Raw genomic sequence first — 27668 nt, forward strand, 5'->3', positions numbered from 1 at the left:
GAGTTCTTGTGATGCCAAGTGGATTCTGCCTTCCCAGTGTAATATATTACTACCAAAATGAAAATACCATACAAAAGAGATATTGAGACTCTAAGGACAGTGTTAATTACTGTGCCCTCACTGTGTGCCAAACACCCCTTTGAGTGAACCGCAATCATTTTCCCATTTGCCCCTCACAAAAACCCTTTGCATCCCCACGTCCTCGCTGAAAAGACAGAAGCATGAGTGATTTGCCCACATTCACACAAGTAGTCGGTGGCCGTGCCAGGGTTTAAATCCAGGTCTGTCTCAGAGTCGGTGGTCATCACCCCTTCAGGTACCACCTCACCTCCAGTGAGTTGAAAGTCAAGCTGAGAAAACTCTACCTGGCAAAGAGGCGGGGGAAAGTTGGGTTCTTTCCAGCTCCGGAACGTTCTGACTTGTTGGTGTTTCCTGGGTGGCAAACCCTGGGCCTGTGATCTCCGTTGTGTATCCTGGAGAGTCGGCTCACTTCAGGGGGGCAGAGGCTGCGTTTCCAGGGTCAGGCCTAGCCTAGTGAGAACTCTCCACGTGTGGCCCATTCTGGGGGTTCCTGGGAGGCATAGAGGAGTGACCCAGGCCCGAGGCTGACTCCATTCGGCGTTCCTCGTCTCTTACAGGGGAGACCGGGGATAAGGTCCCAAGTGCACAGGCTTCCATCGTTTCAAACAGACCCTCCACGATCACACCTACAGACCCTAATAGAACCCGTGACCCTCAGTAAAGTTTTGGTGAAGGCCAGTGGGCCCCTTGAACCCATCACAACTGACACAGTGTTGTCATTTTCCTCTTGCAGGACGCGGAAGCCTGTGTGACCATTCTCTAAAATCTTTAAGCTCCAGAATCACGGTGCGGAAGCTGCAAGGCACGTGGCTGCCTGCGGGCCGCGGGAACTTGGAGAAACCACTCCTGGGGCCGCGGGGCTCCGTCGCGCCCGTGCTCGGCCCTCAGAATGGCCTCCACCCCGTCCACGCCGAGAGCAGCCCGCTGAAGCCCAGGGTGGTGACCGTGGTGAAGCTGGGCGGGCACCCGCTCCGGAAGGTCACCCTGCTCCTCAACAGACGGTCGGTGCAGAGCTTTGAGCAGCTCTTGGCAGACATCTCCGAGGCCTTGGGCTTTCCCAGATGGAAGAACGATCGCGTGAGGAAGCTCTTTAACCTCAAGGGCAAGGAGATCAGGAGCGTCTCTGATTTCTTCAGGGAAGGGGATGCTTTCATAGCCATGGGCAAAGAACCGTTAACCCTGAAGAACATTCAGGTAGCCGTAGAAGAACTCTACCCCAGCAAAGCCCGGGCCCTGACCCTGACCCAGCACAGCCGGGCCCCTTCTCCGAGGCTGCGAAGCAGGCTCTATAGCAGGGCTCTGAGAGGGGGTCACCACTGTGGGGAGAGCGACGCGGCCAAGGGCCGCGGGGAGGCTGGCACGTCCAAGGCGGCCCCCGGACATCGGGGCCAGGCCCCGGTGGAGCCAGCGCCGGAGGACAGGGCGAGGCCCCAGAAGAAGTGGGTCGGGGGCAAGCGGGAGCCCGAGCCTGCCAGCAGGCCGCCCAAGGAAGCTGCTCTGGACAGACCTGCGAGCGGCGAGAAGCACCTGGGCGTGGAGATCGAAAGGACCTCGGGTGAGATCATCCGGTGTGAGAAGTGCAGGCGAGAGAGGGAGCTCCAGCAGGGCCTGCAGAGGGAGAGGCTGTCCCTGGGGACCAGCGAGCTGGACTTGGGGAAGAGCCACAGGTACGAGGCGGCGGCCGAGAAGCTGGTGAGGACCAGGAGCTGCCGGCGGTCGCCCGAGGCCCACCCTGCAGCCGGGGAGGAAGGGGGGAGGGCCGAGAGCCACAGGAGCAGCCCCAGGAACCCCACCCAGGAGCCCAGGAAGCCCGGCAGACACCCAGACAAGAAGGAGGACAGAGACCCCGAAGGTCAGGAAGGGCACGCTCAGGCTGCGGCCAAGGCCAGGAGGGAGCCGGGGGACGCACCGCCGGTCAGAGAGGAGGGGCTGCGGGACGCGAGGAGGGAGGCCAGGAGCGCCTGCGGGAGCAGGCAGGGCGGCTGGCCGCGGAGGGAGCAGCCGGTGGACCCGGAGGCGCCGCCCGGGCCCCGCGGGGGCGAGCCGGACGCGCACCGGGAGCAGCAGCAGACCTCTGCGGCCGCGTCGGGGCCCAGGAAGCCGGCCGCTCGCGGGGACCGGGAGCCCCGGGGCGGCCGGAAGCGGCGGCCCGCGGGCCTCCTGGCGGCAGACGTGCACAAGTTCTACGAGACGGGCCGCGTGCTCGGGGACGGCAACTTCGCCGTGGTCAAGGAGTGCCGGCACCGCGAGACGCGGCAGGCCTACGCCATGAAGATCATCGACAAGTCCAAGCTCAAGGGCAAGGAGGACATGGTGGACAGCGAGATCCTGATCATCCAGAGCCTCTCCCACCCCAACATCGTGAAGCTGCACGAGGTGTACGAGACCGACGCGGAGATCTACCTGATCATGGAGTACGTGCAGGGCGGGGACCTCTTCGACGCCATCATCGAGAGCGTGAAGTTCGCCGAGCGCGACGCCGCGCTCATGCTCATGGACTTGTGCAGGGCGCTTGTGCACCTGCACGACAAGAGCATCGTCCACCGGGACCTCAAGCCCGAAAACCTGCTGGTAAGCCCTGACTGCCTGGCGGTCGGCAAGTACGCCCCCGCATCCTGGGACGTGGCCCTCGTGCTGCCTTAGCATTCTCGTTCCGGTATTTAAAAGCCCGGTCGTCGGTCACAGGCTGCTGAGATGCGTTGGGGTTGATGATTATTGTAAAAGAAACCTTCCAGTTTAGATAAACTGGGACATGCTTTCTCATTCCTGGGAGAAAAATGCTTTCACCTTGACAGTGACCAGGCGGACTTAATTTCTCGGGCATTTGCGCATCCCCTGGTCTGGGGTGGGGGGATATCTACCGGCGGCAGCTTCCCCCGCGGGCTTTGCATCGCCCTCCCACCGGAATGCCCCCTGGCCCTTTGGAAGGTAACAGCTTGTCAAGGGTATTCAAAAGGCTCAGTGCTGCGGGGGGCCTCTGTGTGAGGCGGATGTAAGAGGCTGGCCCTGGAGTCAGATGACCCGAGTTTGAATCCTGGCTTTCTGAGTTGCTTGCCGGAGGATAAGTCTTTCACCTCCCTGGGCCTTTGCTTCCTCACTTATGAAAGAGAAATAGCAATAGTACTTGTCTGGCAGGGTTGGAGGAAGACGGGGCACAGGAAAGAGAAGAGCAGGCCCTGATGGCCGGGAGCTGGCCTCGCACGCTCAGCTCGGCCGTGGTGTTCTCCTGGTTCACGTGAATAGGCTCCCAAAACACCACCGTCAGATAAAGATGGGTTAAGACAAAAGCAAGAACCCTTTATAATCATGTCCAAATGCACGTAAAACCAAGATTGCCCAAACCACAAGTAAGGCCCCCGTCAGCTAGTAGGAGGGGCTGCCTCATTTCATTCCTCCCCTCTCCTTGGTAAGAATTACTGAGACACCGAATTGTAGAACGACCCTCCCTTCCTGACAGTGTCCCATTCAGAGCAAAATCCTGCTTTCTCGACCCCTCCCCCAAGTCAGCTAACAAGCCAAATCCTAAGGTAAGTCCTTTGAACACCCTCTTATTTGGATGCCTGGCTCCCCGTGGTGTGCATTTTCTCTTGTAGCAGCGAGTTAGTAAATGCAGTGTTCCTGAACGGCACGTGTGTTCCCGGTGGTCTGTGTTAGGACAGCATGCTTTCACACGGTCACCCTCTGGGACCCTTATCCTACTTCGTTCGTAGCCCTGGTCACCCCCTGATACATTCCCTATTTATTCTTCTGTTTTCTTTCTCCTCTTACTGGAAAGCTCGTTCTATGCCAGCAGGAGCTTTGTTTTATTCAGACTTTACCCCCAAACCCAGAACAGTTCTGTCCCATGGTGGACCTTCTTTGAATCTTAGATGAATGAGTGAACTCAGACCATAGCACGCTGCCCGCACAACAGCGAGCATTCCATCAGCGGTGGCGACTGTCGTGCTTTAGAAATGACTCGGATGTTAAGGTGGATGTCAGGAGCAGGCATCCAAAGCCACATTGCTGCAGATAGAGCAGTTGGGAATGGGGAACACGATTTCGATGAGCCACGTTATTTTTTCTTTCTGGCAGCATGTGAGCTTGCTTTCTTTCATTTCGTGGCCGTAGACCCAGCCTGGGAACATGCTGCCACGGGGCATTCATCTGTCTGTAAACTGCTCCCACACGCAACAGAAATACCGAGTGAATCCAGCCAATTAGCTGGCGAAATGAGGTCTGTGTTGACCACCCAGTCAAGCAACCTTGGTTTTGCCTGAATTTAAGAGAACTGAAGAAGCAATTTGGTCGCCTGAGAGATCTGCATTACTATCCGATGGCTCCCTTTGAAGAAATTTCCCTTCTGCGTTAGGGAAGTGTTCTCCACCTCTCTTCACTTCACCTCTGATTGCTTCTTCTGTCTTCTGGGTCTGAGCCCCGGTGTTCTCCATGTGTGGTGTGCCGTGCGCTGTTTATAATGGACGCTTTGGAATGAGCCTCTGATGTTTTACTGAATTGTCTAAGCAGAAGAGATTCTGCTTAGAGGCCCGGGTGGGTCCTCCCTGAGCTGAGCATTTTGGGTATATGCCTACTAAAGCATTCTAACGCTGATACAAGTCCTTGAATATGTGGACTGACATAATTTATCCTATAGGATTGTTTTCTTTTGGGGTCAGTCATCTAGGCTCGCGTCTTCTCAACAAGGTCCCAGAACCATGTGTTGAACCAGCTCATCTCTTGAGCCACAGAGGCTCTTAACTTGTGTCAAGGGACTTACTTGTCGGCAGTTTTTACTTATTTTATTTTTTGTTTGTTTATTTTTGAGAGTGAGTGAGTGGGGGAGGGGCAGAGAGAGAGGGAGAGGCAGAGGATCCCAAGCAGACTCCGCACCGTCAGCGCAGAGCCAGATGCGGGGGCTCGAAGTCACGAACTGCGAGATCGTGACCTGAGCCGAAACCGAGAGTGAGACGCTCAACCCACTGAGTCACCCAGGTGCCCCTACTCGTTGGCAGTTTTTAAAATGGAGAAAGCACTGGTTTAGATTTCAGGGAGAAGTTTTTCCTTGAGGAATTAGAAGTGCAAGGAATGTTTCGCATGGACAGGCTAACTGCCTCTGAGAAGTCGTTTGGCAACCCTTCATGGATTTACATGTCAGTACTGGTGTGTTTTTAGTGCCCTTGAGGGCAGTGAAGTGTGTGTGTGTGTTCTGAGAGGCACATTTTTCAGTCTCAGTACATGACTTACTTATTGGTGTGGATTGTAACTTGTATTTAGACCCTTCTCTCTTTTCTGATTTCAAAGAAAGCCCACTTCTTCTTTTTTTTTAAATGTTTTTTTAATGTCTATTTATTTATTTATTTAAATTTTTTTTTTAACGTTTATTTATTTTTGAGACAGGGAGAGACAGCATGAATGGGGGAGGGTCAGAGAGAGAGGGAGACACAGAATCCGAAACAGGCTCCAGGCTCTGAGCTGTCAGCACAGAGCCTGACGCGGGGCTCGAACTCACGGACCGCGAGATCATGACCGGAGCCGAAGTCGGATGCTTAACCGACTGAGCCACCCAGGTGCCCCTAATGTCTGTTTATTTTTGAGAGAGAGAGAGAGACAGAGCATGAGCCAGGGAGGGGCAGAGAGAGAGAGGGAGACACAGAATCCAAAGCAGGCTCCAGGCTCCCAGCTGTCAGGCACAGAGCCCAACGCACGGCCTGAACCCATCAACCATGAGATCTTGACCTGAGCTGAAGTTGGACGCTTAACCTGTGAGCCACCCAGGTGCCCCCCTCCCTTTCTTTTCTTTTCTTTTCTTTTTTTTTTAATAAAACCTTTTGTGTGTGTGTGTGTGTGTGTGTGTGTGTGTGTGTGTGTGGTCGTATGGCTCCTCAGAAACTGCAAGAAGATACATATCTGAGCCATCTTTTGTGAAATACTTTAATATCTTTTCTGTCCTGCAGTTTGTCAGGTTGCATTTATCTGAAAATGAACAGGTCTGTCGCATTTATAGGCCATATTGGTTCTGTTTCTGGGTGAGTCAAGTTCAACGTGTTGTCATGTCAGAAGTCTAAATGGTCTCTAATGCCAGTGTTTATTGGCTTTTCAGACAGCTCTGGATAGTGCTGGATCTGACAGTGGACTTGTGGTCTGGGTTTAGAAGGTCGTCCTCTCTAAATTTGCTGGTACGATAAACACGCCACAAACTTGCCTGGTCTTCTAAGATCTACTCTTCCTGAATATGACCAGGCTGGCCACTGTTCATCAATTAATGTTCTTCAGGTGCCCTTCATTTAGTGTTTTGCACTTGTACGGAGCCTTGGGTTATCAAGGTGATTCTTTCTTTGTCCTTCAGCGGATGGCTACTGTCTGAGTTAAGACCTGACTTTGCTAAACTTAGGAAAGCGCTTTTACGTTAGAACTAACTTCGGATTCCATGAGTGATTATAACTGTTGCTTCTTTTAGAGACTTTCTGAATGTGCCCAGAGCTCCTTAGGACTGTAGCAAGCTTCTCATGTTGTTTTAACGTTTATTTATTTTTGAGACAGAGACAGAGCATGAACGGGGGAGGGGCAGAGAGAGAGGGAGACACAGAATCGGAAGCAGGCTCCAGGCTCTGAGCCATCAGCCCAGAGCCTGACGCGGGGCTCGAACTCACGGACCGCGAGATCGTGACCTGGCTGAAGTCGGAAACAGGCTCCAGGCTCTGAGCCATCAGCCCAGAGCTCGACGCGGGGCTCGAACCCACGGACCGCGAGATCGTGACCTGAGCTGAAGTCGGCCGCCCAACCGACTGAGCCACCCAGGCGCCCCACATGTTATTTTAATCAACAGAAATATTTGTGTCTAATAATTCGGCCCCAGGGTACAGTTTTAGGCCTGTATTACTGAGTTTATCCCTCTCTACCGATCACGTGTCCTGATAAGACGCCTCTTCCCCTTGGGTTATCTCGACTCCTGAGATCTTGCAAGAGAAGTTTTAATTATGAGAATTTCCAGCTTGCAGAAATGTTAATTGCTTCTTCTGCCAGCGTGTGCTCCCTTGGTGGGGTTGGAATGTGCTGTGTGGTGTTGACTGGGCCCTGGGAGGAGGGGAGGGGGCAGACAGGAGCCAGAGAGGTGAGGAGGCCTGGAGCAGCCCACACAGCCTGGGGAGTGGCTACTGTTGGCTACTTCCGGCCAACAACTGAGACACCGCGGCGAAGAAAGCTGAGGGTGTTGGGGGGGGGGGAGGACACACTGAGGGGATGTCAGATGTGAGCACAGGCCATTTGAGGTCATCTGTCCCACAGAAGGGCAGGGTTTGGCTTTGGAAACGGGCTGAAAGGCACGGGGTAGGCGGCAGGCACTGTCGCCCTGAAGTGTTTGGAGCAGAGACCCTCGGAGTCCAGGGGAAATGGTGTGGGGACAGGTCTCAGCTCCTCAAGGATAAAGGTTGTGCTCTTTCTGGCCTCTCGTGGGTTCTGGGAAGGGAACAGACTTTTCTAGATTTTCTGAATGTGACTAGGACAGATCAGAGACCGACGTCCCCAAGGGTGGTAAGGGAGATATGGAAGGTTAAAAATAATGGCTCAGAGCCCGGAGCCTGCTTCAGATTCTGTGTCTCCCTCTCTCTCTGCTCCTGCCCCACTCACACTCTGTCTCTCTCTCAAAAATAAACATTAAAAAAACGGGCAAACGCACATCTTGCCCATTTTCCCTCGGAAATAACCCTGTCCAGTCACTTTGTGTGCTCTAGTTCTCTAAGTTCTTTTTCCCACTTCTACTTTGATGTGCAAGAAGGACTCCTCTGCTAGCAGTTACACGGTGCACATTCTCCCTCGCCAGCAACACGACTTCTCTGTCCCAGCTCCAGTTTCCGTCTCCTTTCCCCATAGCATCTGAGACGGGTGTCCAGGTCCTCTCCTTAATGGTCCAGGCATTCACACATGCATTTATACACCCGTTGCATTAATTAAAAATTGGAGGACTAGGAAGCGTATCTTGTTAAGGTATACGTAGCACCATCAAGAAATGGGGATTTCAGCAATCACACGAAGTCACTAAAGCAAAAGCACAGTGATAACGAGCCTTTAGGCCATTGGCCAGTATTGATCACATCGGTGAGAAGACGGGTTTATAAGAGCTACAACTCATCTCAAGAACCCCAGGGTGAATTCCACAGGAGACATCAAGAGTTACGACTTCAGGTTTGTATCCATGAGAGTGGTTCTCGGCCTCCATGTGAACAGTTTCCAGGAAAACAAAAAGTGTCCATAGAGTGAACCCACATATGTGGCTTGACCACAGAGCCGGAAGTTTCAGGAGATTTAAGTCGTCACAATTCTAGATACTGGGTCATTTTGATAACCGAGGTTTTCTTTCGTCTGTTCCTTTTGAAAGAGTCAGCTACAACAGTCGATGTCTCGTAATATACTGTAGACAGTAGAATATCAGTAATGGAGGCACCTTTAAAACCTGATTCATAGTTATCAACCTTGTTGAATCTCTTCTAAAATTGTGACTTCATTCCCCCCAAGGAGTCCTGAAGTTCAAATCATTTAGTAAAGGTAAATATTACAGCAGTCTGTTGTCCTCTCAATACTTGTGTTCATGTGTGTTGTTGTCGCTCCAAGAGACTGATGGCCTGTGAGCCATTTGAGGGTCTGACGTGAAGTTTCTTAAAAATCTCTGTTTTCAAAATGCCCTTCCCCTGGGGAAGCAAGTTGGTAAATCTCTTCAGGACATTCTGTGTGCGTATGGATACTGTTGATCCCTCCCCAACCTTTCATCGGCAAGGAGAGTCCACTTTTCCGTGTCTGGACAGAACCCTTCGAATCCTTTCAGCCGGTTGGATAGAACATATAGAATCAGGTTAAAGGACGATGTGTCTAAGGATCTATGAGGGCAGCACGCCCAGGCATTTGGCCCCAGGTGCCTTCTCAAGATGCTAAATTGGCCCTCTGGGAACCGTCTCTGATGTTTCGACCTTGTCAGATCCCAGGGTACCCCTGGAGGCCCATGAATAAATAATGGCGACCATGACAATAATAATTCTGTTTCTAATAACTTTGGCTTTCTTTACTGGGGAGGACCTCGACCGTGCGAAGTTTGACAAATTACGTGCGTGGCCCTGTCATTGTGGGCTTGGTGTTTTATGTCGGTTCATTAGCTTTTTCTGGGAGGGAGTTGGAAGCAGGAACACAAAGATGTGTGCCCATGCAGGCACTGCCTGCGTCTGCGTCCAGGGGAGCCAGACGCGTCGTAAGGGCCGAGGAGCGGATAAAGAGACGGAGAGGACCCCCTGACTGGCTCTCCTGGTGACAGCGGACCTACCTTCCGGCTGTGGCAGGACCACCTGACTACAGTGGGCTAAATCAGCACTTCTCAACCCGTCTTGTGCACCGGAGGCACCTGGATCTTGATGAGAGGCGGATGCTGATTTCGTGGGTGTGGGCAGGGGCCTGAGTCGCTGCAGTTATAATAAGGCCCAGGGGATGCTAAGGGTCCGAAGAGCACACCTTGCGGAGCAAGGGCTCCGACAGCGGAGGCCTCTAGTTGTCTCACGTGACCAGAAGCTTGGAGACAGGCGGTTACGGGGATGGTTAATGGAGCAGGTCAAGCACGTCCAGGCCATTTTTGCCATTTCTCTCAGGGCCCCCAAATGTCTACCGCTCTCCACGGATCACATTGTCACAGCCACATAAACAGCAGGAAAAGTAGGGGGTAGACTCTTGCTGGCCTTCTCCCTTTTGAAAGTCGAAGAGAATCTGCCCCCTGGGCACACCCCCTGTTCTAGCTCGTTGGCCAGGACGCATCACAGGGCCCCCCTTGGAGAAGAGGCATGGTCGCAGTGATGGACTTGGGCCCAGTCACAATGGGCCCACCTTTCCTCGTGCAAGTTGCCCGGCGGCTGGGTGGAGTCTGGGTTCTGTGGGAAGGAAGGGGAGCCTGCAGGAGCGGGGGCACGAGCCGTGGCCGCCCTACAGCTCAGAGTGGGCCTGGGAACCGGCTGTGCCTGGAGACGGGGTGCACACATGGTGCGTTGCCTCTGCAGACTTCTGTGTCTTCTAGAGCCGGCAGGACAGCTAGGGAGGAGGTGACCCAGCCAGCAGGCCCTGCCGGCCTGTGTATCTTCCTGTGCCAGCCAGTTAGGGAAGGGCTGTCTATGTTTCCGTGTCACATGGCCCTGTGGGGAGTATGGTCCTTTGGCCACTACACGTTTCCACCCTGTTGCTTACGCCGTGACCTGTGTTTTAGCCTCACCTCGGCCCCCCGACCAGGTCCAGTGAATGGGGCATGAGAAACTTTCAAAACGCCCATTTTCCTAGCCTAGGACACTTTGGAGATGTTCAGTTGTGCTTTGTCTTGGGGACTCTGCCCAGTGGCCAGGCCCTTAGGTACCCTTCCCTGTTTGGAGGGTTTGGGTGGGGACGTAGAAACCATCCGCCAGCTGTTTCTTGAGGTCACTGAAGACAGTGTGCTCCTGGAGTGGGTGGGGGAGGGGGGACCACCCACGTGGGCCCCTCTGGGTCCCTCCGCCGCTCAGCATGGGGCTGGCTCAGGGCCATTTTTGGGGTGGCCTCCCTCACTCTTTTCTCCATCTCTATTGTGGGATTATAGGGATGATGCTGAGTCCTCTTAGGAGGTCTCGGGGACTGCTGGTTGTAGGGCAAATCTGGGAGACTATACCCTTCAGGAAGCCGTAGATAAGACGTGCCCGCCAGACCTCTGTTTCTAGAATCACCCAAACTTCATGGGTAATTTCTCTGGATCTCTTGGGAGGCTCCCAACTTCACGGAAAGTTGGGCCTCCTCCTCCTGTGGGACAAGGCGTCTCTCAAATGCTTTCCAAAAGTTCCTCTCAGCCTGCTTTCGTTTAGACGGGCTCAGCAAAAGGCAAGGTGGAGGCCATCTGGCCCTTCTGGCGGCAGCAGAGCTAAAACCGAGACCCAGGTAGTTTCAGTCCTAGTTCTGAGCTCTTCCGCAAGATGCGTGCAGCCTCTCGCATCTTTGCAAGACCTTCGGCGGTTCCGTTGCTTGACTTTGGATTGAATGATTTCCTTGGAGAGTTCTATGCCTGAGTGTGGACTTTGCTCCTTGAGAGTCGAGGAGCTGGGTGGGTTCTGGTATCAGGGAGACCGAGAAGCTGGTGGGGAGGAGCACAGTCTTCGTGTTTCCATACGAAGAGACAGCAGAGTGTGGAAATCACACGCTAGTCCGGGCATTTGTTTGAAAATATCCTGCTGGTTACCTCCGTCGTGTCCTCTGCCAGGGCGTCATTACTCTAGTCTGAACCTGATGCTTATGGCCCTATTTCTGTCGTTCTCCACCAGGATTCTCAACTGTGCCGCTGTGCCTGCGTTTGGGCAGGATGACTGTGCTGTGGGGGCCCGTCCTGGGCATCGTAGGTTTGGCAGCCTCCTGGCATCCGCCCGCCAGAGGCCAATAGCATCCCCCCGAGTTGTGACAGGCAAAGATGTTTCCAGACAGTCAGGTATCTCTGGGGCAGTGGTGGTGGAGGACCCTTCTGCCTGTACTTGTTACGCTGTGACGTTGACTCTTCGCTCTGTGCTCCCCCCCCCCCCAGGAACCCACACCCCATCAGAACTTTCCTGTCACATGATTGTAACACATTGCTCGCTGCTCTCTGCATCTTGCAGTTTCACAGAATTCTCAGGTCAACTCTGAGGAAGGCTTCGTTACTTGCATGTACACGTGGGGAAACTGAGGCTACACTAGGCTGAGGGGCTTGCGGGAGGTCCCCCAGCTGAGAGCGTCTGGCCGCGGAACCTGGGGTGTGGTCCAGTGTCTGGTTCAGATGTGGCCCGCCCCGCTGGTGGAGGAGTGGCTGGTGAGCCAGAGATGTTTCCTGGGTCACACGGGGTGGACTCCCATTTAGCCGCTTACTTCAGGTCACCACCTGCTTGTCTGATGTGATGGGCGTCTCGCTCCCAGGATGTCAAAAGCTGGGTTTCACCTGGAATCTGCTTCTCTCCGGACTTCTCTAACCCAGAGGCTGGCTCCGTCATCACAAAAACATATGTAATATTCTCCCAACTTAAGAAAACGAAACCTTGTCTTCTCCACATCCCCCTTCAGCTATTACCCCACTTTATGAACTACACACACACACACACACACACACCCTGAAACGTGTCTGTACTCACCATTTGTAGTTTTCCATGTTCCATGCTGTCCTGAACTCCAGCCAGGCGCTCACCCCCTACTGTGCCGAAACCACCCTTTTCTGTCACAAAGATGGGGCCTCCACCCACCCAGCTGCTCACGGCAGGAACCTCAGAGTCGCCCTGGAGCCCCTTTCCCCACCCTCCCCGTTCAAGTCTTCTCTCCGCCCTTAGGTGGGACATTTTTCCCCACCTCCCCTCTACCACCCGAGACCAAGCCACCATCATCTCCTGCTGGGACTATTGCAGTAGCCTCCTTGCCGGTCCTCCTTCTTCCTCTAAAGGCCACCTTCCTCAAGGAGCCTGAGTGATCTTCTCCAAATGTAAATCGGACCCTGTAACTCCTCTGCTTAGGGCCATCACTGGCTTTCGGTTACACTCAGAATAAAAGCCAAGTTCATTTCTGTGGCCTCCAAGGTCTTGCACGATATGGCCTCTGGCTTCCTCTTAAAGCTCCACTCCGAACACTGACGCCTTCACTCACTCTGCTTCTGCCCCTGCTTGCTGTCCCTCCTTCAGGCCAAGCATGCCCCTGGACCTTTGCGTTTGCTATTTCCTCCACCCAAAAAGCTTTCTCCTCGGATTATGGCTCATGCTTGACTTTTTTCAGACGTCCCTTTCTCAGTGAGTTCTGCCTTAACTCTCCTATTTAAAATACCAGCCCCTGTCACTGTCAGTTCTAGCACTGTCCAGTAGAACTTTCTGTGATGATGGAAATGTCTTATCCCTGCACTGCCCGGTACAGTAGCCAGTACTGCATGGGCACTTGAAATGGACCTTGGGTGTCTGAAGAACTGAGCTTTAAATCTTGTTTAAAAATAGCCACACGTGGTTAGTAGAAACGACACTGCACAACACAGCCTTTAGTTCACTTTTTCTTTTTCATAACACGTATCATTTCACACATCACACATATCATAACACGTATCACATATTCATTTGAACATTATTTATTAGTAGAAAGAAGGCTTTATGAGAGCGAGGACTTTATCTGTTTCGTTCCCTATTCCGAGTTCCTAGAACAGTACCTGGCACACAGTAGGCATCCAGACAATTGTGGGATGCATATCAGATGTTAATTAAGTAGAAAAGAACTAGGATGAAGGCCTATCATTGGCCTGTCATATGACAGTTCCCAGGAAAGACTTTGTTTTCACTAACGTTTTCAGTCACTCTTTTGTATTACGGTATCTTTTGCTGTTGACACGTAAATTGATTTTAGGCATTGGTATTTCAGTGTGAATTGGTTTTTAAGATTATCTAAGTCCACATAGCCAGTCGAAGATGGAACCTTGGAGGGAAGAGGCCAGAAGGACCCTGAAGGATCAAGAAGAAGCTAAGTAGGCTTCCCCCCCTCTCAGTTTTTCTTACGGCAGCTACTTTCTGTTTACCATCTGTACTCTGCTGCCACCTTCTGTTCGGAGGTGAACATTACAAGATCACATTTAAATGGAGGTACCATTTTGAAGGGGAGGAGGCTGTTCATTGTTCGGAAAAAGAAGGATTTCTCTTGAATCTTTGAGACCATCCAGATGGTTTATGGCTGCTTATGTAAATAACATGGACCACCTGGATTCAAATCGGGGAACCTTGGCGTGGCTGGCAAAGGAGGGGACGGATGCAGACGGATCGGCAGTCAAGATGGCACCGTGCCATGCAAATGCATTCCTAACACCTTGGCGGTTGGAGGGGGGCTGAAAACACAGCCCAGGAAGGAACACGACCCGGGGCCGTGGGTTTCGATGGACCAGAATATAGAGAAATGGAGATGTGGGTGAGACAAGTTCAGATGTGCGCACTGGGGCTGTGGTGGGCCCTCAGCCAAACCTCGCCCCCTGAGGTGTAGGGGAGGAATAAAACCTTTCTTCCTCCACCCTCCTGGGTTCTTTAGCAGGGCCCTGGAAATTACGTTGACAAAAGACAGATTAACGAGAAAAACAGAGGATATGTGTGCATCATTCACACGTGGGAGAAATTCAGTGCTGAGTAACCCAAATGGCGAGTTGGAATTAGGGGCTTTTAGAAGCATCTTAAAGGAACAGTGAGACTTCAGAGAAGTGCCAAGATAAAGGAAAAGGGGTTTTTAGGCTTTTAGGAGCAGCAAGTTATGGAAAGTAAAATCGTGGGAGAACTAGCGGGAGACAGGAGTTGTTTAAGAAGGTTTCTATGCGGAGTCTTCTCTCAGCACCTCTCTGGCCTGGCCAGAGCGTCTGGTGATTTACAGTGGTCTGCCCTGGGGCAGGGAGGGCACCTTCCTCACCGGAGACTTTGTGTCCTGCTTTTAAGTAGAAAGGGGAAGGTCAGAGAGTACTTCTTGCCCCTGCCGTTTCTCAAGGGTCTTCAGCTCAAGAGAATCAATATGTCAAGGTGGCATAATTTGAGGTAACATGTTCTGATCCACTGCGAAGGCTTTCTGAGGAAGGGGCATCAGAGAGGGACACTGAGTGGAGTCTTTGGCTGTCTTTTTTTTTTTAAGTTTATTTATTTTGGAAGAGAGAGACACGCACACGCAGAGAGAGAGAGAGTCAGAGAGAAAGGGAGAGACAGAATCCCAAGCAGGCTCTGTGCTATCAGCAAGGAGCCCTACCTGGGGCTTGAACTCCTGAACCATGAGATCATGACCCGAACCGAAGTTGGATGCTTAACCAACTGAGCCACCCAGGTGCCCCTCTCTGGCCGTCTTTATGGCAACCCAGTGTCCCGTCCACTGAGAGGCCTGAGGTCTACTGCCCTGATGAAAACACACCTGGCATGTAGTGTTCATTCCTGGGTGTTCTTTGTTAAAAGAGGCATCAAGGAAATGGGAGACGATCCAGAACTTGACTGTGCACACGAACCGCCCTGGGGTCTTGTTGACATGCATGGATCTGGGGCAGCCTAGATTTCTAACCAGCCCTCAGGCAATGGCAGTGCTCTTGGTTCAAGCAGTGAACTTAGTGTGGGAGGGAGCAAGAAAGGGGTGATGGCCAGGAGGGTAGGTCTTATAAGGATCAGGTGAGGATCCTCGGATGTGAAGTTAGAGAAGGCAGAGGTGACCTGGGGATCGTGATACTGGTTTCCCATCTTTGGGAGGACCGTGCCCTTCTTCAGCATCACCCCCAAGGGCAGGCTTAGAAAACAGGGTAGGGGGTGGAATTTGGAATCAACGTAAGGGTGAACCTCTTCACAAGTCACGCTGGCCATTAATGGGCTGAACTGCTGGATCAAGTTGTGGAATCTTTTCCGGGTGGAGATTTCAATCAGAGGCAAACAGTACTTGGTACAAGCTCTTGTCTGGGTGGAAAGATCTGGTGGTTTCAGAAGTCCCACAGAGGCCAGGAGGAAGAATTACCCTGGGAGGATGTCACTCATTTGATTTCGAGATTATGATAGGTCTTGCTCGGAAGCCAGGAATGGTAGGTGCCTGTTAACAAAGCAAAACAAAACTCACACAGTCAGTGCATGATCTTAAAGGCAATTAAGCTGCTCATGTAGGTGACATAAATGAGAAGCCTCGAGTCCCACTGAGGATGTGCGACTGAAGGGTTGTGACATCCCTGCTGACAGCAGAAGCTGGAGACCGGGGAATTAAAACCACGAGTGGTCTCGAGCCACTTTCTGGAAGGGACAAGGGGCCCCACAGATCTTAACCACGCCCGGGTCCCAGCGCCTGCTGTTGGTGGTGCTGTGGGCGTGATCCTTGCTGTGGCCAAGAGAGCGGCACAAAACCGGGAAGAGGCCAGGGGCAGCATAATATGTTTCAGAAAGGCCACGAAATAATGTAAAACACAGATCTGGTGTATGAAACTGTCAGCATCAGCATCTGGACATCTAATATAATAAATGTCCAGAATAAAAGATGGCCTCTCCACCATGTTGAATCTGGTGGGTCCTTCAGTTGGGCCAGGTTTTGGAGTTGGGGTGGGGGGGAATAGTTTCTTTCACATGGGGCTACATATTTCATTTTGGGCTGTTAAATCAACCAAACGCTTTTATTGCTGATCATTTGGTTGGGAATATTAAAAATGTTTGTGAGGGATGTATTTTTCTCAGCGATTACCCAGCAAATGTGATGATCCATCTGGAAACTCTCGGCACCGCACTATGTTTTGTCCTTCCCTTCCAAACTAGATTTTCTAGTCTAGGTTACTCTGATAATTACCTCCCTGTCTCCTTCCGGGCTGTATCCGTCTCGATATGCAGAGCAAAACCGAATCGAGTTTTTGTCTACGTCTGTGACTTCCCCTTCGGTTAGGTTAATTATGGAGGCATTGATTAGGCGGCCCTGGGGTGACTCAGGCTCAGTAATTAAGACACACGTTCTGCTTACAGAGACGTAAGCTCACTGGCAGGATCCAGAGCAAGTTCAGAGAGCTTACTCAATGCTGGCGGAACCGGGAGCGCTGCCTGCCCCGGATTTTTCGGTGTTGCCTTGCCCTTGGCTCTGTTGGGGCTCAGGGAGAGCTGGAATCTTCCCATTGCCCTCGGCACCCCCCAAACACTGCTGGGAGCACTGGGGGCCTTCGCCCCTATTCCAGTAGAGATGTGCGAGCCCGTGCCCTCAAACAAGTTGATAATTGCTCCTACAGCTCCTATAGGTGGCCTCAAGGAGCCTCTTGCCTGGGGTGATACCAGCCAGGCTTGTCCCCTGTTTTACTGTCTCTCGGTAGTTAACTGCTCAGCTGGCCTGTGCCCTGAGCAGTCAGCTTCTATGTAAGAGTGGGGACCGGGGGTGGAGCAGAGAATGGCCCAGGGCCGTGCCTGGTTTGGAGAGGGAAAATATCAAGGACCGCTTCTGGTACTTCCATTTTGCCGGAAGTCAGTCTTGCTCTCCAAGAGGTCACGAAGGCGAAAACAATAGGGTTTACTTCACAAACACTTGTGTCGTGGTTCTTAGGAGCCAGGTGCTGTTTATAACACCTTAGAAATATATATATGTATATTTACATTTTTATTTATTTTTGAAGGAGAGAGAGAGACAGAGCGTGAGCTGGGGAGGGGCAGAGAAAGAGAGACACAGAATCTGAAGGAGGCTCCAGGCTCCGAGCTGTCAGCACAGAGCCCGACGCGGGGCTCGAACTCATGAACTGTGAGATCATGACCTGAGACAAAGTCTGATGCTTAACCGACTGAGCCACCCAGGCACCCTGCACCTTCGAAATATGAATTCACTAAGTTGTCATTACACATCCCATTCGCCCCTTACTTTACAAATGAGGAAGTGGATGCACAGAGAGGGCAGGTTGCTTAGCCAGTTACACAGTAAATGCTGAGCTGGAGTTGAACCCTGGCAGGGGGTGCTTCAGAGTCTGTGCTTGTGACACTGACTCTTCCCGCCAAGGGTTATTTCCGTGCAGGCCATGAGGAAGCCCGCCCTGCAGAACCAAGAGGCAGGGGGGACCAGAGGCACACCTCTGCCAGGAGGGGGCAGAGCTAGTGCAGGCTCCAACACTCAGTGCAGAGCTGAGCACAGGGCTCGATCCCACGACCCTGGGATCATGACCTGAGTCAAAAATCAAGAGTTGGAAGCTCAACTGACTGAGCCAGCCAGGTCGCCCTTTAATTTGTTTTTTAAGTGGAAAATGAAAGTTTTATTGAGAACTTGCCTTGGAAAAAAAACCCCAAAATATAAGTGTATGTAATCTTATATTTAATAAAACTTATGCTTTAATTAAAACTATGCATTAATTTCTCCCCCCAGCTTAATTGAGGTATAATTGACAAATAAAATAGTAATATTCTTAAAGTATTCAACGTGATGATCTGATGCATGTGTACCTTGTGGAAGGATTCCCACAATCCAGTTAATTCCCACATTCATCACCTCATAGAGTTACCTTTTGTTTTGTTTTGTTTTTGGTAAGGATGTTTATTAGCAAATTTCAAGTACACGATATGGAATTATTACCCACAGTCACCATCCTGTACATTGGATTCCCAGAACATATTCAACTTTTTTTTTAAGTTTGTTTATTCATTCTGAGAGAGAGAGAGATTGAGAAAGAGAGAGAGGGAGAGAACAAGCAGGGGAGGGGCAGAGAGAGAGAATCCCAAGCAGGCTCTGAGTTGACTCGGAGCTCGAACTCACAAACTGTGAGATCATGACCTGGGCCGAAATCAAGAGTCCGACACTTACCCGACTGAGCCACCCAGCGCCCCCAGAGTATATTCATCTTATGACTGAACGTTGGTACCCTTGGACCACCTTTCCCGGTGCCCCATCCCCCCACCCCCCACCCCACCCGCCCCAGTCCCTGGCGACCATTCTTCTACTCTTTGTCAGAGCTGGACTTCTTCCATTTGTTTTTCAAGACTCCACTATTCTCTCTTCCCTCTTATGGATGAATTCTCCTCTGGGCCTGAGACCTTGACAGCCCCAAGTATTGTCCTTTCTATTGGGAGGCAGGGCGCCAGGCAGGATGTGGTTGTGCGGGCTGCCGGCACCTTTCCCAAGAGGCAGACAAGGCCGGAGGAAAAGATACCACGCTCCCAGAATCCGCCCTTCAAAGCTCCCCGGTGGAGGCCGTGCGGGCTTCTTGCCGTGACAAAATGAGGTCAGAGTGATCGCTGGCTGGCAAGGCTGCTAAAGGGGCTTGGAACACCTCCCCGAGGTGGAAGCAGCGTCTTCCAGGTGTGCACAGACAGGCGGCCAGGGGAGCCCCAGAGCGGGGCCCAAGCGGGGCCCCGAGCCGCGTCAGCCGGAAGAGTGGGAAGCAGGCAGGTATCGCCCAGGCGTGCTTCGCTCCCCACCTCCTGGGAATGCGGGGCTGTGGGGACCCTTTGGCTTGTGCCTTTATTTCTTGGTGGCTTGGGACTTCGTCAAGGTGAGACTCCTATGGGGAAGGCAGCTGCTTGAGTCTTAACATTGTCTGATGTGTTTGTCGAACAGACCTGCCGCGGGCTGCCTTTCTGCATTGCTTATTTGGGTACCAGCGCGTATGGAAGAAGGTTGGAGTTTTGATGTGCCCGATTCAACCCTTCCGCAAAGTGGAAAACGGCCTCCATAGCATGGAGGGAACCAATGCATCGTTTGCTTGCTGCAAGATAGGCTAGCTTTGCCCCCTCACACAATGTCTGTACCTCTATCCGGTCTTGCGGGTGGTCCAAACACCTGCTATGTTCACCTCTTGAGATTCATTTCTTCTAGGTGAAGCCCCGCCTCTTCCTAACGCATCATCTAGCACGCATATGACCTTGAGGGTGAAGGAGGACAGGACTCATTGACCTGGCGGTGGGAATGGGTTTCCCAGCCATCAGAAAGCCAGTCACCAGGATTTGTTTGAAAGAGGGAGACTCAGGCGGGATCCCCTTTGACGAGGACAGAGGAGGGCAATGGTTCTCCGCACTCATTTCAAAGTGGTGAGGGTGGCCGTCTTTTCTGTGTTCTCAAAATGGCTGATTCTGCCCTTCTCTAAAACCCGATGGAAATGGGGTCTCAAGGAAGAATCAGAGCTGACTTCTTTTGCCTTCGGGAAAAACGTTAACAGAGCCCAGTGTATCAGTTCACATACGTAGGAATAAATCACAGTTCAGTAGCATTAATTCTGCATTACGTGCAGACGAGGACAACCACCTCGTCCTGATTTGCCCGAGGCTGTCCCAGTTTTAACATCCTGGGGATCCTTCAGCCCCCGGCAGCTTGGGACCGTTGGTTTCTCTAGATGAGAACTTTGCAAGGTAGATTATGGGCACTGAATGGAACTCCTGACATAAGCCTTCTTGCTGGAAACAATCACCACCCCCCCCCTTCTTTTTAAACAAATGAGAAAACAGAGGCTTCGATTAGTAAAGAAATCAGTCCACGACCATCCAGCGGCAAGTCTGGGATTCGGAATTAAAGACTCCGGGTCTGTTTGGTCCTTAACGCCTCCCGCTGCCCCCAAATTAGGGCCTGTACTTAGCCTGTTCCACTGCTTGTCTGCTTCTCTCCTTCCAATTCTTACTTCTTCCCCTTTCTTTTTTTCTTCTGCCCAGACTCTGCATTACCCGCCAGGAATTCTCTAGTCCTCCCTAAAGCTAGTCGGTGCTCAAAAAATCATTGATCCTTGTGCTAACTCAGTGGTGCCCGATGGAAGTGTCTGTGATGATGGAAATGTTCGCTCTGTATTTGCACCATTCAATATGGTAGCCATTAACCATCCGTGGCTCTTGAGCACTTGAAAGGTGGCCAGTGCATCTGAGACGCTATATTTTCAATTTGATTTGATTTTAATAGCCATCGGTGGCAATATGGTGCTACCATGCTGGACAGCACGGGGAGTCTAACTCCTTTGTTTCTTAGTTGAAAAGGTGAGCGAGCACCTGTCCCTGCAGTCAAGTTGGGCTTATCGACGACGAGCTCCTCTAGGTTTATTGTTTGCTTATCCTGACCTTGCACGGTTGTTGTCTCATTCACTTTCCTTCTTCGCTCTCATCACGGTTTTGGTGATTTGGGGTTTTGTGTTCTGACAGGTTCAGCGAAATGAGGACAAATCTACCACCTTGAAACTGGCTGATTTTGGCCTTGCAAAGCATGTAGTGAGACCTATATTCACCGTGTGTGGGACTCCGACGTATGTAGCTCCTGAAATTCTCTCCGAGAAAGGTAGGTGTTATACATTGCTCCGTGGGACGCTAGCTCCCTTACTAACAAATGTTTTATTTTGAATAGTTCATATTTTCCACTTTTCGATATGGAGCAGTCGAAAATCTCAGCGTGTTGGCACCCAGCTGGCACTTGGATTTTAACGGGAATATTTGAAGCTGATCTTGACCAAAGCACGTGGACTTTTTCCTCATCGGGGCAGCCCTCGTAGAGGAGGGATTCATGTGTGTGTGTGTGTGTGTGTGTGTGTGTGTGTGTGTGTATGTGTACGTTGGCAGGATCGTGAGATGATGGAAAATTGGCTGGGGAACTCAAGCGAGCAAGGCCATTTATGCCACTGGCCCCAGGATACCTCTAATGGGAGAAAATTGAAGTGGTTCTTATGGTAAGCAGCTTACAAATTTCTCCACCAACCTTGCAGTTTAAGGAACAAGGTGTCCCATTTCAAACCCTGTGAGTAATATTTATTACCGGTTTGTATATACAGTATGAAGATCCAGTGAACGGTTTTTAGTGACACATTCTGTAAAGTGTATAAAAGGAGACTGTTATTATTATTGTATGGCTCCAAATACGTGAATGACCATTTAGCCCCCATGGCACTTTGAGAGAGATCCATTTAGGCCCCATGTGTAAGATGGGAAAGCTCGGGATGGGTTGTGAGGTCAGTGGGGAAGATGGGCAAACTCTGGACGGGTTGTGGGGCTGGTGGGGAAGATGGGGAAACTCTGGATGGGCTGTGGGGTCGGTGGGGAAGATGGGGAGACTCTGGACGGGTTGTGGGGCCAGTGGGGAAGATGAGGAGACTCTGGATGGGTTGTGGGGGTCGGTGGGGAAGATGGGCAAACTCTGGACGGGCTGTGGGGCTGGTGGGGAAGATGGGGAAACTCTGGATGGGCTGTGGGGTCGGTGGGGAAGATGGGGAGACTCTGGATGGGTTGTGGGGTCGGTGGGGAAGATGGGGAAACTCTGGATGGGTTGTGGGGTCGGTGGGGAAGATGAGGAAACTCTGGAAGGGTTGTGGGGCTGGTGGGGAAGATGGGAAACTCTGGATGGGTTGTGGGGCTGGTGGGGAAGATGGGGAGACTCTGGACGGGTTGTGGGGTCAGTGGGGAAGATGGGGAAACTCGATGGGTTGTGGGGTCCGTGGGGAAGATGGGCAAACTCTGGATGGGCTGTGGGGCTGGTGGGGAAGATGGGGAAACTTTGGATGGGTTGTGGGGTCGGTGGAGAAGATGGGGAGACTCTTGACGGGTTGTGGGGTCAGTGGGGAAGACGGGGAAACTCTGGACGGGTTGTGGGGCTGGTGGGGAAGATGGGGAGACTCTGGACGGGTTGTGGGGCCGGTGGGGAGAGGGGAGAGAGTTTCCCAGCAGCAGCATGGGGAAAAGGTAAGACAAGGAGATGGGAATGTGCGTGGGGATTGGGTGGTAGAGACATTAAGAAGACTGGTCTTCTCGGTGTTGCAGAGGGAAGTTCAGTTGGCTTAATGGGGTCGAGCCTGGGGTCTCCACAAGCGGGGAGGCTGAGGAGAGGAATTTGGACTCAGCGTGGCCAGGCAGAGTAGCCATGGCGGTGTGGAGACAGACAGGAGAATGCTGAGCAGAAGAGACGATGTTAGTGGAGGTGTCGATGAGCTGGGTAAGAGAAGAAGGGAAGCGGATAGTCTACCTGGACGCTTAGGGAAACCTCGGCATTGGTGCTGGTTCCAGCTAAGATTGGGTGTTAGAAAGAAAGCTGCCTGGAGAGATGGGGGTGGATAGGTTAAAATTTTAAATGCACCGACTTGGTAGCGATGTGAGAATGGACACTTGGGGTTGTCCACTTGGCGGGGAGGTCAAGCCCTGGGCTGACCGTGCCTTTTTGAGACTCCTCGACTCAGGAATGGCGGCCCAAGCGGGCGAGGTAACGAGCCCCTCATGATACCAGCAAGGGCATCTGGGGGAAGAGTCTGGAGGGAGGCCAGGAGTTGGGGGATGAGCGAGAGAAGGATGGGTTAGCGGGGGACAAGGCAGTGGAGGCAGGAAGAGGAAGAGGAAAGTACTATGTCATGGGGGCCGGCGGGGGTGGGGGGTGGGGGGCAGATTTCAAGATGGGAGGCTGAGCCGAACCAGACCCTCCTGAGCAGGAATTCTAGAACAGAACTGAGAAAAGACCAGTGAAGTGGGCCAGAAAGAGGTCAGGAATGATTTGTTTCTCTAATAATTTTCTGCTGATTTGTCTTGACAACATTGCTCTGGGGCTTAATAATGAATTCATAAGAATTATTAATGTGGAATAACTTCCAACCTACAGCTGCAGACAATTTTCCTTTTCCAAAGGTAAAAAGTTGCAAAGTGTTTGCAGATGTATATACTGCTGTTTACAGAGTGTTGTGACGACGATTGGGCAGTTCTAGCAAAAACCGTTATTGTTTATTTCTTTGCGCATTTAGTTTCCAGAAAGTTATTTCAAGTATATACTAAGAGAGGTGCATAAATATTTAATAGGTAAGGATGTTCGCCACAGAATTACTTACAGTGTAAAAAAATTAGGGAACATGTACATTACATCAGAGAGGATTTATTATATCCAGGGAATACTAACAGCTCTTAGAAATCATATCCCTTAAAGATTTTTAAATGTTCTTTATGGGAAATTCCTATATAGGAAATACCATGATATATTAAGTGTGTGAAATAAGGTATAAGATATGGACAATGTGATTTTAATTTTATTACAGAAAATATAAGTGTGAAACGTGTGCTCATGGGAGATACAGGTAGTAATGTCAGTCTTTTTATAATCATAGAAGAGAGTCAGTAAAAAAATTTATATTAATACATATTAAATTTTTTCCTAATGTTTATTTATTTTTGAGAGAGAGAGAGAGAGGGAGAGAGAGAGAGACAGTGTGAGTTGGGGAGGAGCAGAGAGAGAGGGAGACCCAGAATCCGAAGCAGGCTGCAGGCTCCAAGCTGTCAGCACAGAGCCCGACACGGGGCTCGAACTCACGAACCGTGAGATCCTGACCTGTGCCAAGTTGGATGCTTAACTGACTGAGCCACCTAGGCGCCCCAGTAAAAATACTTTTTAACTGTGAGGAGACGATGAATGCCTAGGACGTAGAGGCTGCTGGTGCAGACCAAGGCTTCTCGAAACATCTCTGGTGAAGGTTTTAACTTTTCTAATATAGTGGGGACCCTGCTACAGGGTGACTAGATCACTGCTCGTGCCACATGCGAGTTACCACGTGTGTTCGACAACCCCCGAACTCTGATGTCTATACTCTCTTCATGGCAATGTGTCCTCGATCATGCGGTCGGATGTCACAGTCGTGCCAAATTGCTCCGAGTCGTGCCAAATTGCTCTGACCCAGCCTGGCCTCCGTTTCGCTTGTGTCTCTGCCTGTCGCACAGGTTACGGGCTGGAAGTGGACATGTGGGCCGCGGGCGTGATCCTCTACATCCTTCTGTGTGGCTTCCCCCCCTTCCGCAGCCCGGAGCGGGACCAGGACGAACTCTTCAACATCATCCAGCTGGGCCGCTTCGAGTTCCTGGCCCCTTACTGGGACAATATTTCTGACGGTGAGATTGGGGCTTCCCCGAGCAGGAGGAGAGGGGACATGGGAGCTGGAGCCTGTCCTGGGTTCTGACCGCAAAGCAGGTTTTAGGTGTGGAACGAGACGCGCAGAGGGCCCACTACAGAACTGGGCACAGACGCGGGCCGTTGACAGGTGCCTCCTCCTTTGTCTCCTGGAAGCTTCCTGAAGATTTCTTTGTGTGGCTCTCTGAAAACATGACTTGCTTTAGGTTCAGTGAAAAAGTTTGACCGCTGGTTGCAGTCACTAGATAACTTTTTCTTAAGGCAACGGAGGACCCTTAGAACGGAAGAATGTTGACAACGCAGATCCCTCATTTGGAAAGATCCAAGTCCTCTCGTATATAGACGTGCTGTGAATTGAACAGACTAGGAGTGCGTATCTCGCTCGTGAACAGGCAGGGGTCCTGGAGGGGTATACGTGGGACACAGGGGCTCTGGCAGGTAGGGCGTGAAGGCCTCAGCTACTTTCAGTGGAGCAGAAGCACGTGGGGTCTTTTTGGCCCTTTCAAATGCAACTTTCCCCCTTTTTGCTACTGATTGGTTGGTATCGCCCAGCGCCCTTGTAGAATTGGGAACTAGACATTCAGGGAGTTTGAGTCTTTGAGTCTTTAGCTTAAAACGTAGCAGTGATAACTTTAGTTTGCCTCGATTTGCCTCCGACCACGTCATCTAAGATTAGTTATCAAACTGCCCTCACCCCCAGCCTCAGTCTCCTTACTTGGGGTTGGGAGATGAGGGAAGGAGAAAGCTTCATTTTTTCCTGAAAAAATGGTGGAGTGAGGGTCTTGAGCTGATCAAGCCAACGGCGACTTGGGAACTGAAGAGCTGAAAATCATTTTAGAAAGTTCTGTGCAGCAGTGTCCTTAGATTTGGGTATGGTGGCCCCTGCCCTGAGCCCCATACCTTAGAGGGCCCTGCTCTGGTTACACCTGACCCACAGAGTGAGGAGACTCTGGAGTCAAGGACATGTGTCTCCCCAGAGCCCAGATTCCCCCCACTTCTAGATCCCTTAATCAGGACCCCAGAATCCCCTGGCCAAATGGCTCAGGCCCACTCCCAAGACTGGGGAGACCTCTTTTCCCAGCCACTCCCCACAATGAGCCAAGGGGCGCCTGTTCAGAGGGGTAGAGAGACCTTGGACATGTGGCCAGGTATCCAGTTGTCCACACCTGTCCATGTGAGTCTGAGAATTTCCAGTTTAAACCTGACCTGCTCCCCGCTGAGTCCTTTGAGGACCTTGAGGGAATGATGCTGGCCAGATGGGTACCAGGGCACTTTGTGGGCGGAGCTTGAAGTGGGTGGGGCAGGAGAAATCCTGCGGCTTCCATGCCCAAGAGGTGGTTGGACAGGGGTGTGGAGGTGGGGCTGATTGGTGGCTGAGCAGCTGATCGAGAGCCAAGGGTCATCCCCCCAAGAAAGGTTCTCACGTGTTTGAAAAGGAGGCTCAGGGAGCTGGCCAGGGAGAGCCAGCAAGTCCCAGGAGGAGAAATCTTTTCTCCGCCTCGCCTGCCCCCTGGCCCACCAGTTGCCACCACATCTCTCTAGAAGCAGTCATGGTCTTGGGCAGAAAATGAAGTTCATTTTGAATTTGTGCTCTTTTTTACTCCGGTTTCTTTCACACGTTTCTCAGTTTTGTCAATGTGAAGGCATATTTACCAACCTAGGAGATTGAACGTATTTTACTTAACAGCCCGACGATCGATTTCACAACTTAAGATCCATGGACATATGGTAGGTGGCCCCCATTTGTTCCCTTGCACTGGGCGCCGTGGCTATCACGGGTGGGGCCTGGCCTGTGACTCTAGAAATGAACAGTCATCCTCTAGAGCTGTGCTGTCCCAACATGGTAGCCCGTAGCTGCACGTGGCTACGGAACTTTACGTGTAGAGTAGCTGAAAGTAAACAGAAGAAACGTTCAGTTCCCCGGTCTCGCTAGCCGGATTTCAGACGCCCAGTGGGTAGTGCAGACCTGGAAGGTTCCCAACATCACGGAAAGTTCTGCGGGTGAGCGCGGCTCCAGCGTAGCTCGCGTGGTGCTGACACGGATGTTTGTGCTCTTATCTCCTGCGTGGGGAGAACCATTTCGGAGGCACCTGCATTCACTTCTTTCCCCCTCCTTCTCTCACCTCAACAGCTGCCAAAGATCTGGTGAGCCGGTTGCTGGTGGTGGACCCCAAAAAGCGCTACACCGCCCACCAGGTCCTTCAGCACCCCTGGATTGAAACGGCGGGAAAGACTAGCTCGGCGAACCTACCAAAGGAGGTGCCCCCCAGCAGTGAGGGGCACGTCCGGAGCCAGCACAGGCGGTCTGCGGAGAAAGCCTTATAGCCCCCGCCTCGGGTACCAGTCAGCCCCCTTCTCCCCCAAGGACAGAGAAGGAGCTAGAAGTCCAGGAGACAGACAGAATCAGGAGAGGGGGAGAAATGCTCCGTACGTTTTAAAGCGTATTTTACAAAAACAAACTTGAGTCTTAATGTTACATGTTGTACCATATTTTTAGATTTGTATATTTGGAGACTTTAATACATTTTGGGGGCAGGGGGCGGGGAGGCTGTCGGTGAGGACTTTTTGGTAATAATGCTGTGTTTTGCCTCCTCCTCGTAACCCAGTCCATGGTATACTACCTGAGTGGTGCTTGCCAGGATCTGAACTCCCCCTGCGAGGTTAACAAGGCAAATCGTGCTCTTTCTCTGTTAATAAAACGTGCTCTGACTGATGGAAGTGGGTTGTATTCTGCTTGCTTCTTAATGCTGGAGATGGGAGCCTGGGAATTCTAGTTTAGACATGCTTCCTAAAACTGATGTGACTACATGTAAATGTCGTGATGGACACTTGACTAACTGGCAGGACGCGTTTATTTGGGATGTGCTCGTCTCGCTGTCCAGCGTGTCCTGAAAATCCATTCTGGTGCTGTCGGAGAAATGGAAAAAAAAGAAATCGTTGATTTATTCTTGCCCCTTCAGTACCCCTTTATTCTGTGTTTCAGCCGGGCGTACCTGAGCCTGAGTCATTTCCACATGAAGTTAGGCACCCAGGCTGTGACTGTGTTAACATTTTCAGATCACCCGGGAGCCATTTAGTGCATTAATATGTCAGCGATGCAGTCAATGGATTACACTCAGGCTCGAAGTTGCTCAGAGAGTTCAGGCACGTTCCCACCTGCAGGGCAGACACACGGAGGGCACGGGATGCGTGTTCTCTGATTATTTCAGTCCAGGTTTCTGGGTGGAAACGCTGGGCTTTTCAGAGGACTCGGGGGCGGGATACGCATGAGCTGAAAGCAAAACATAACTCTCATGTTTCCC

General features: G+C 51.7%; 1 protein-coding gene across 1 annotated transcript in view; it reads left to right on the forward strand.

The window, feature by feature from the left end:
- Positions 1–27084, forward strand: part of DCLK3 (doublecortin like kinase 3) — a 49393-nt gene extending 22309 nt beyond the window's left edge. The window contains exons 2-5 of the mRNA XM_027040625.2: positions 815–2652; positions 20649–20781; positions 24180–24347; positions 26498–27084. Coding sequence (XP_026896426.1) covers positions 1240–2652; positions 20649–20781; positions 24180–24347; positions 26498–26691 — 1908 coding nt within the window. The 5' untranslated portion in view covers positions 815–1239 and the 3' untranslated portion in view covers positions 26692–27084. The remainder of the gene's footprint in view (positions 1–814; positions 2653–20648; positions 20782–24179; positions 24348–26497) is intronic.
- The last annotated feature ends 584 nt before the right edge of the window (positions 27085–27668 follow it).

This window comes from Acinonyx jubatus, chromosome C2, assembly GCF_027475565.1.
Source record: "Acinonyx jubatus isolate Ajub_Pintada_27869175 chromosome C2, VMU_Ajub_asm_v1.0, whole genome shotgun sequence".
Lineage (NCBI taxonomy): Eukaryota > Metazoa > Chordata > Mammalia > Carnivora > Felidae > Acinonyx > Acinonyx jubatus.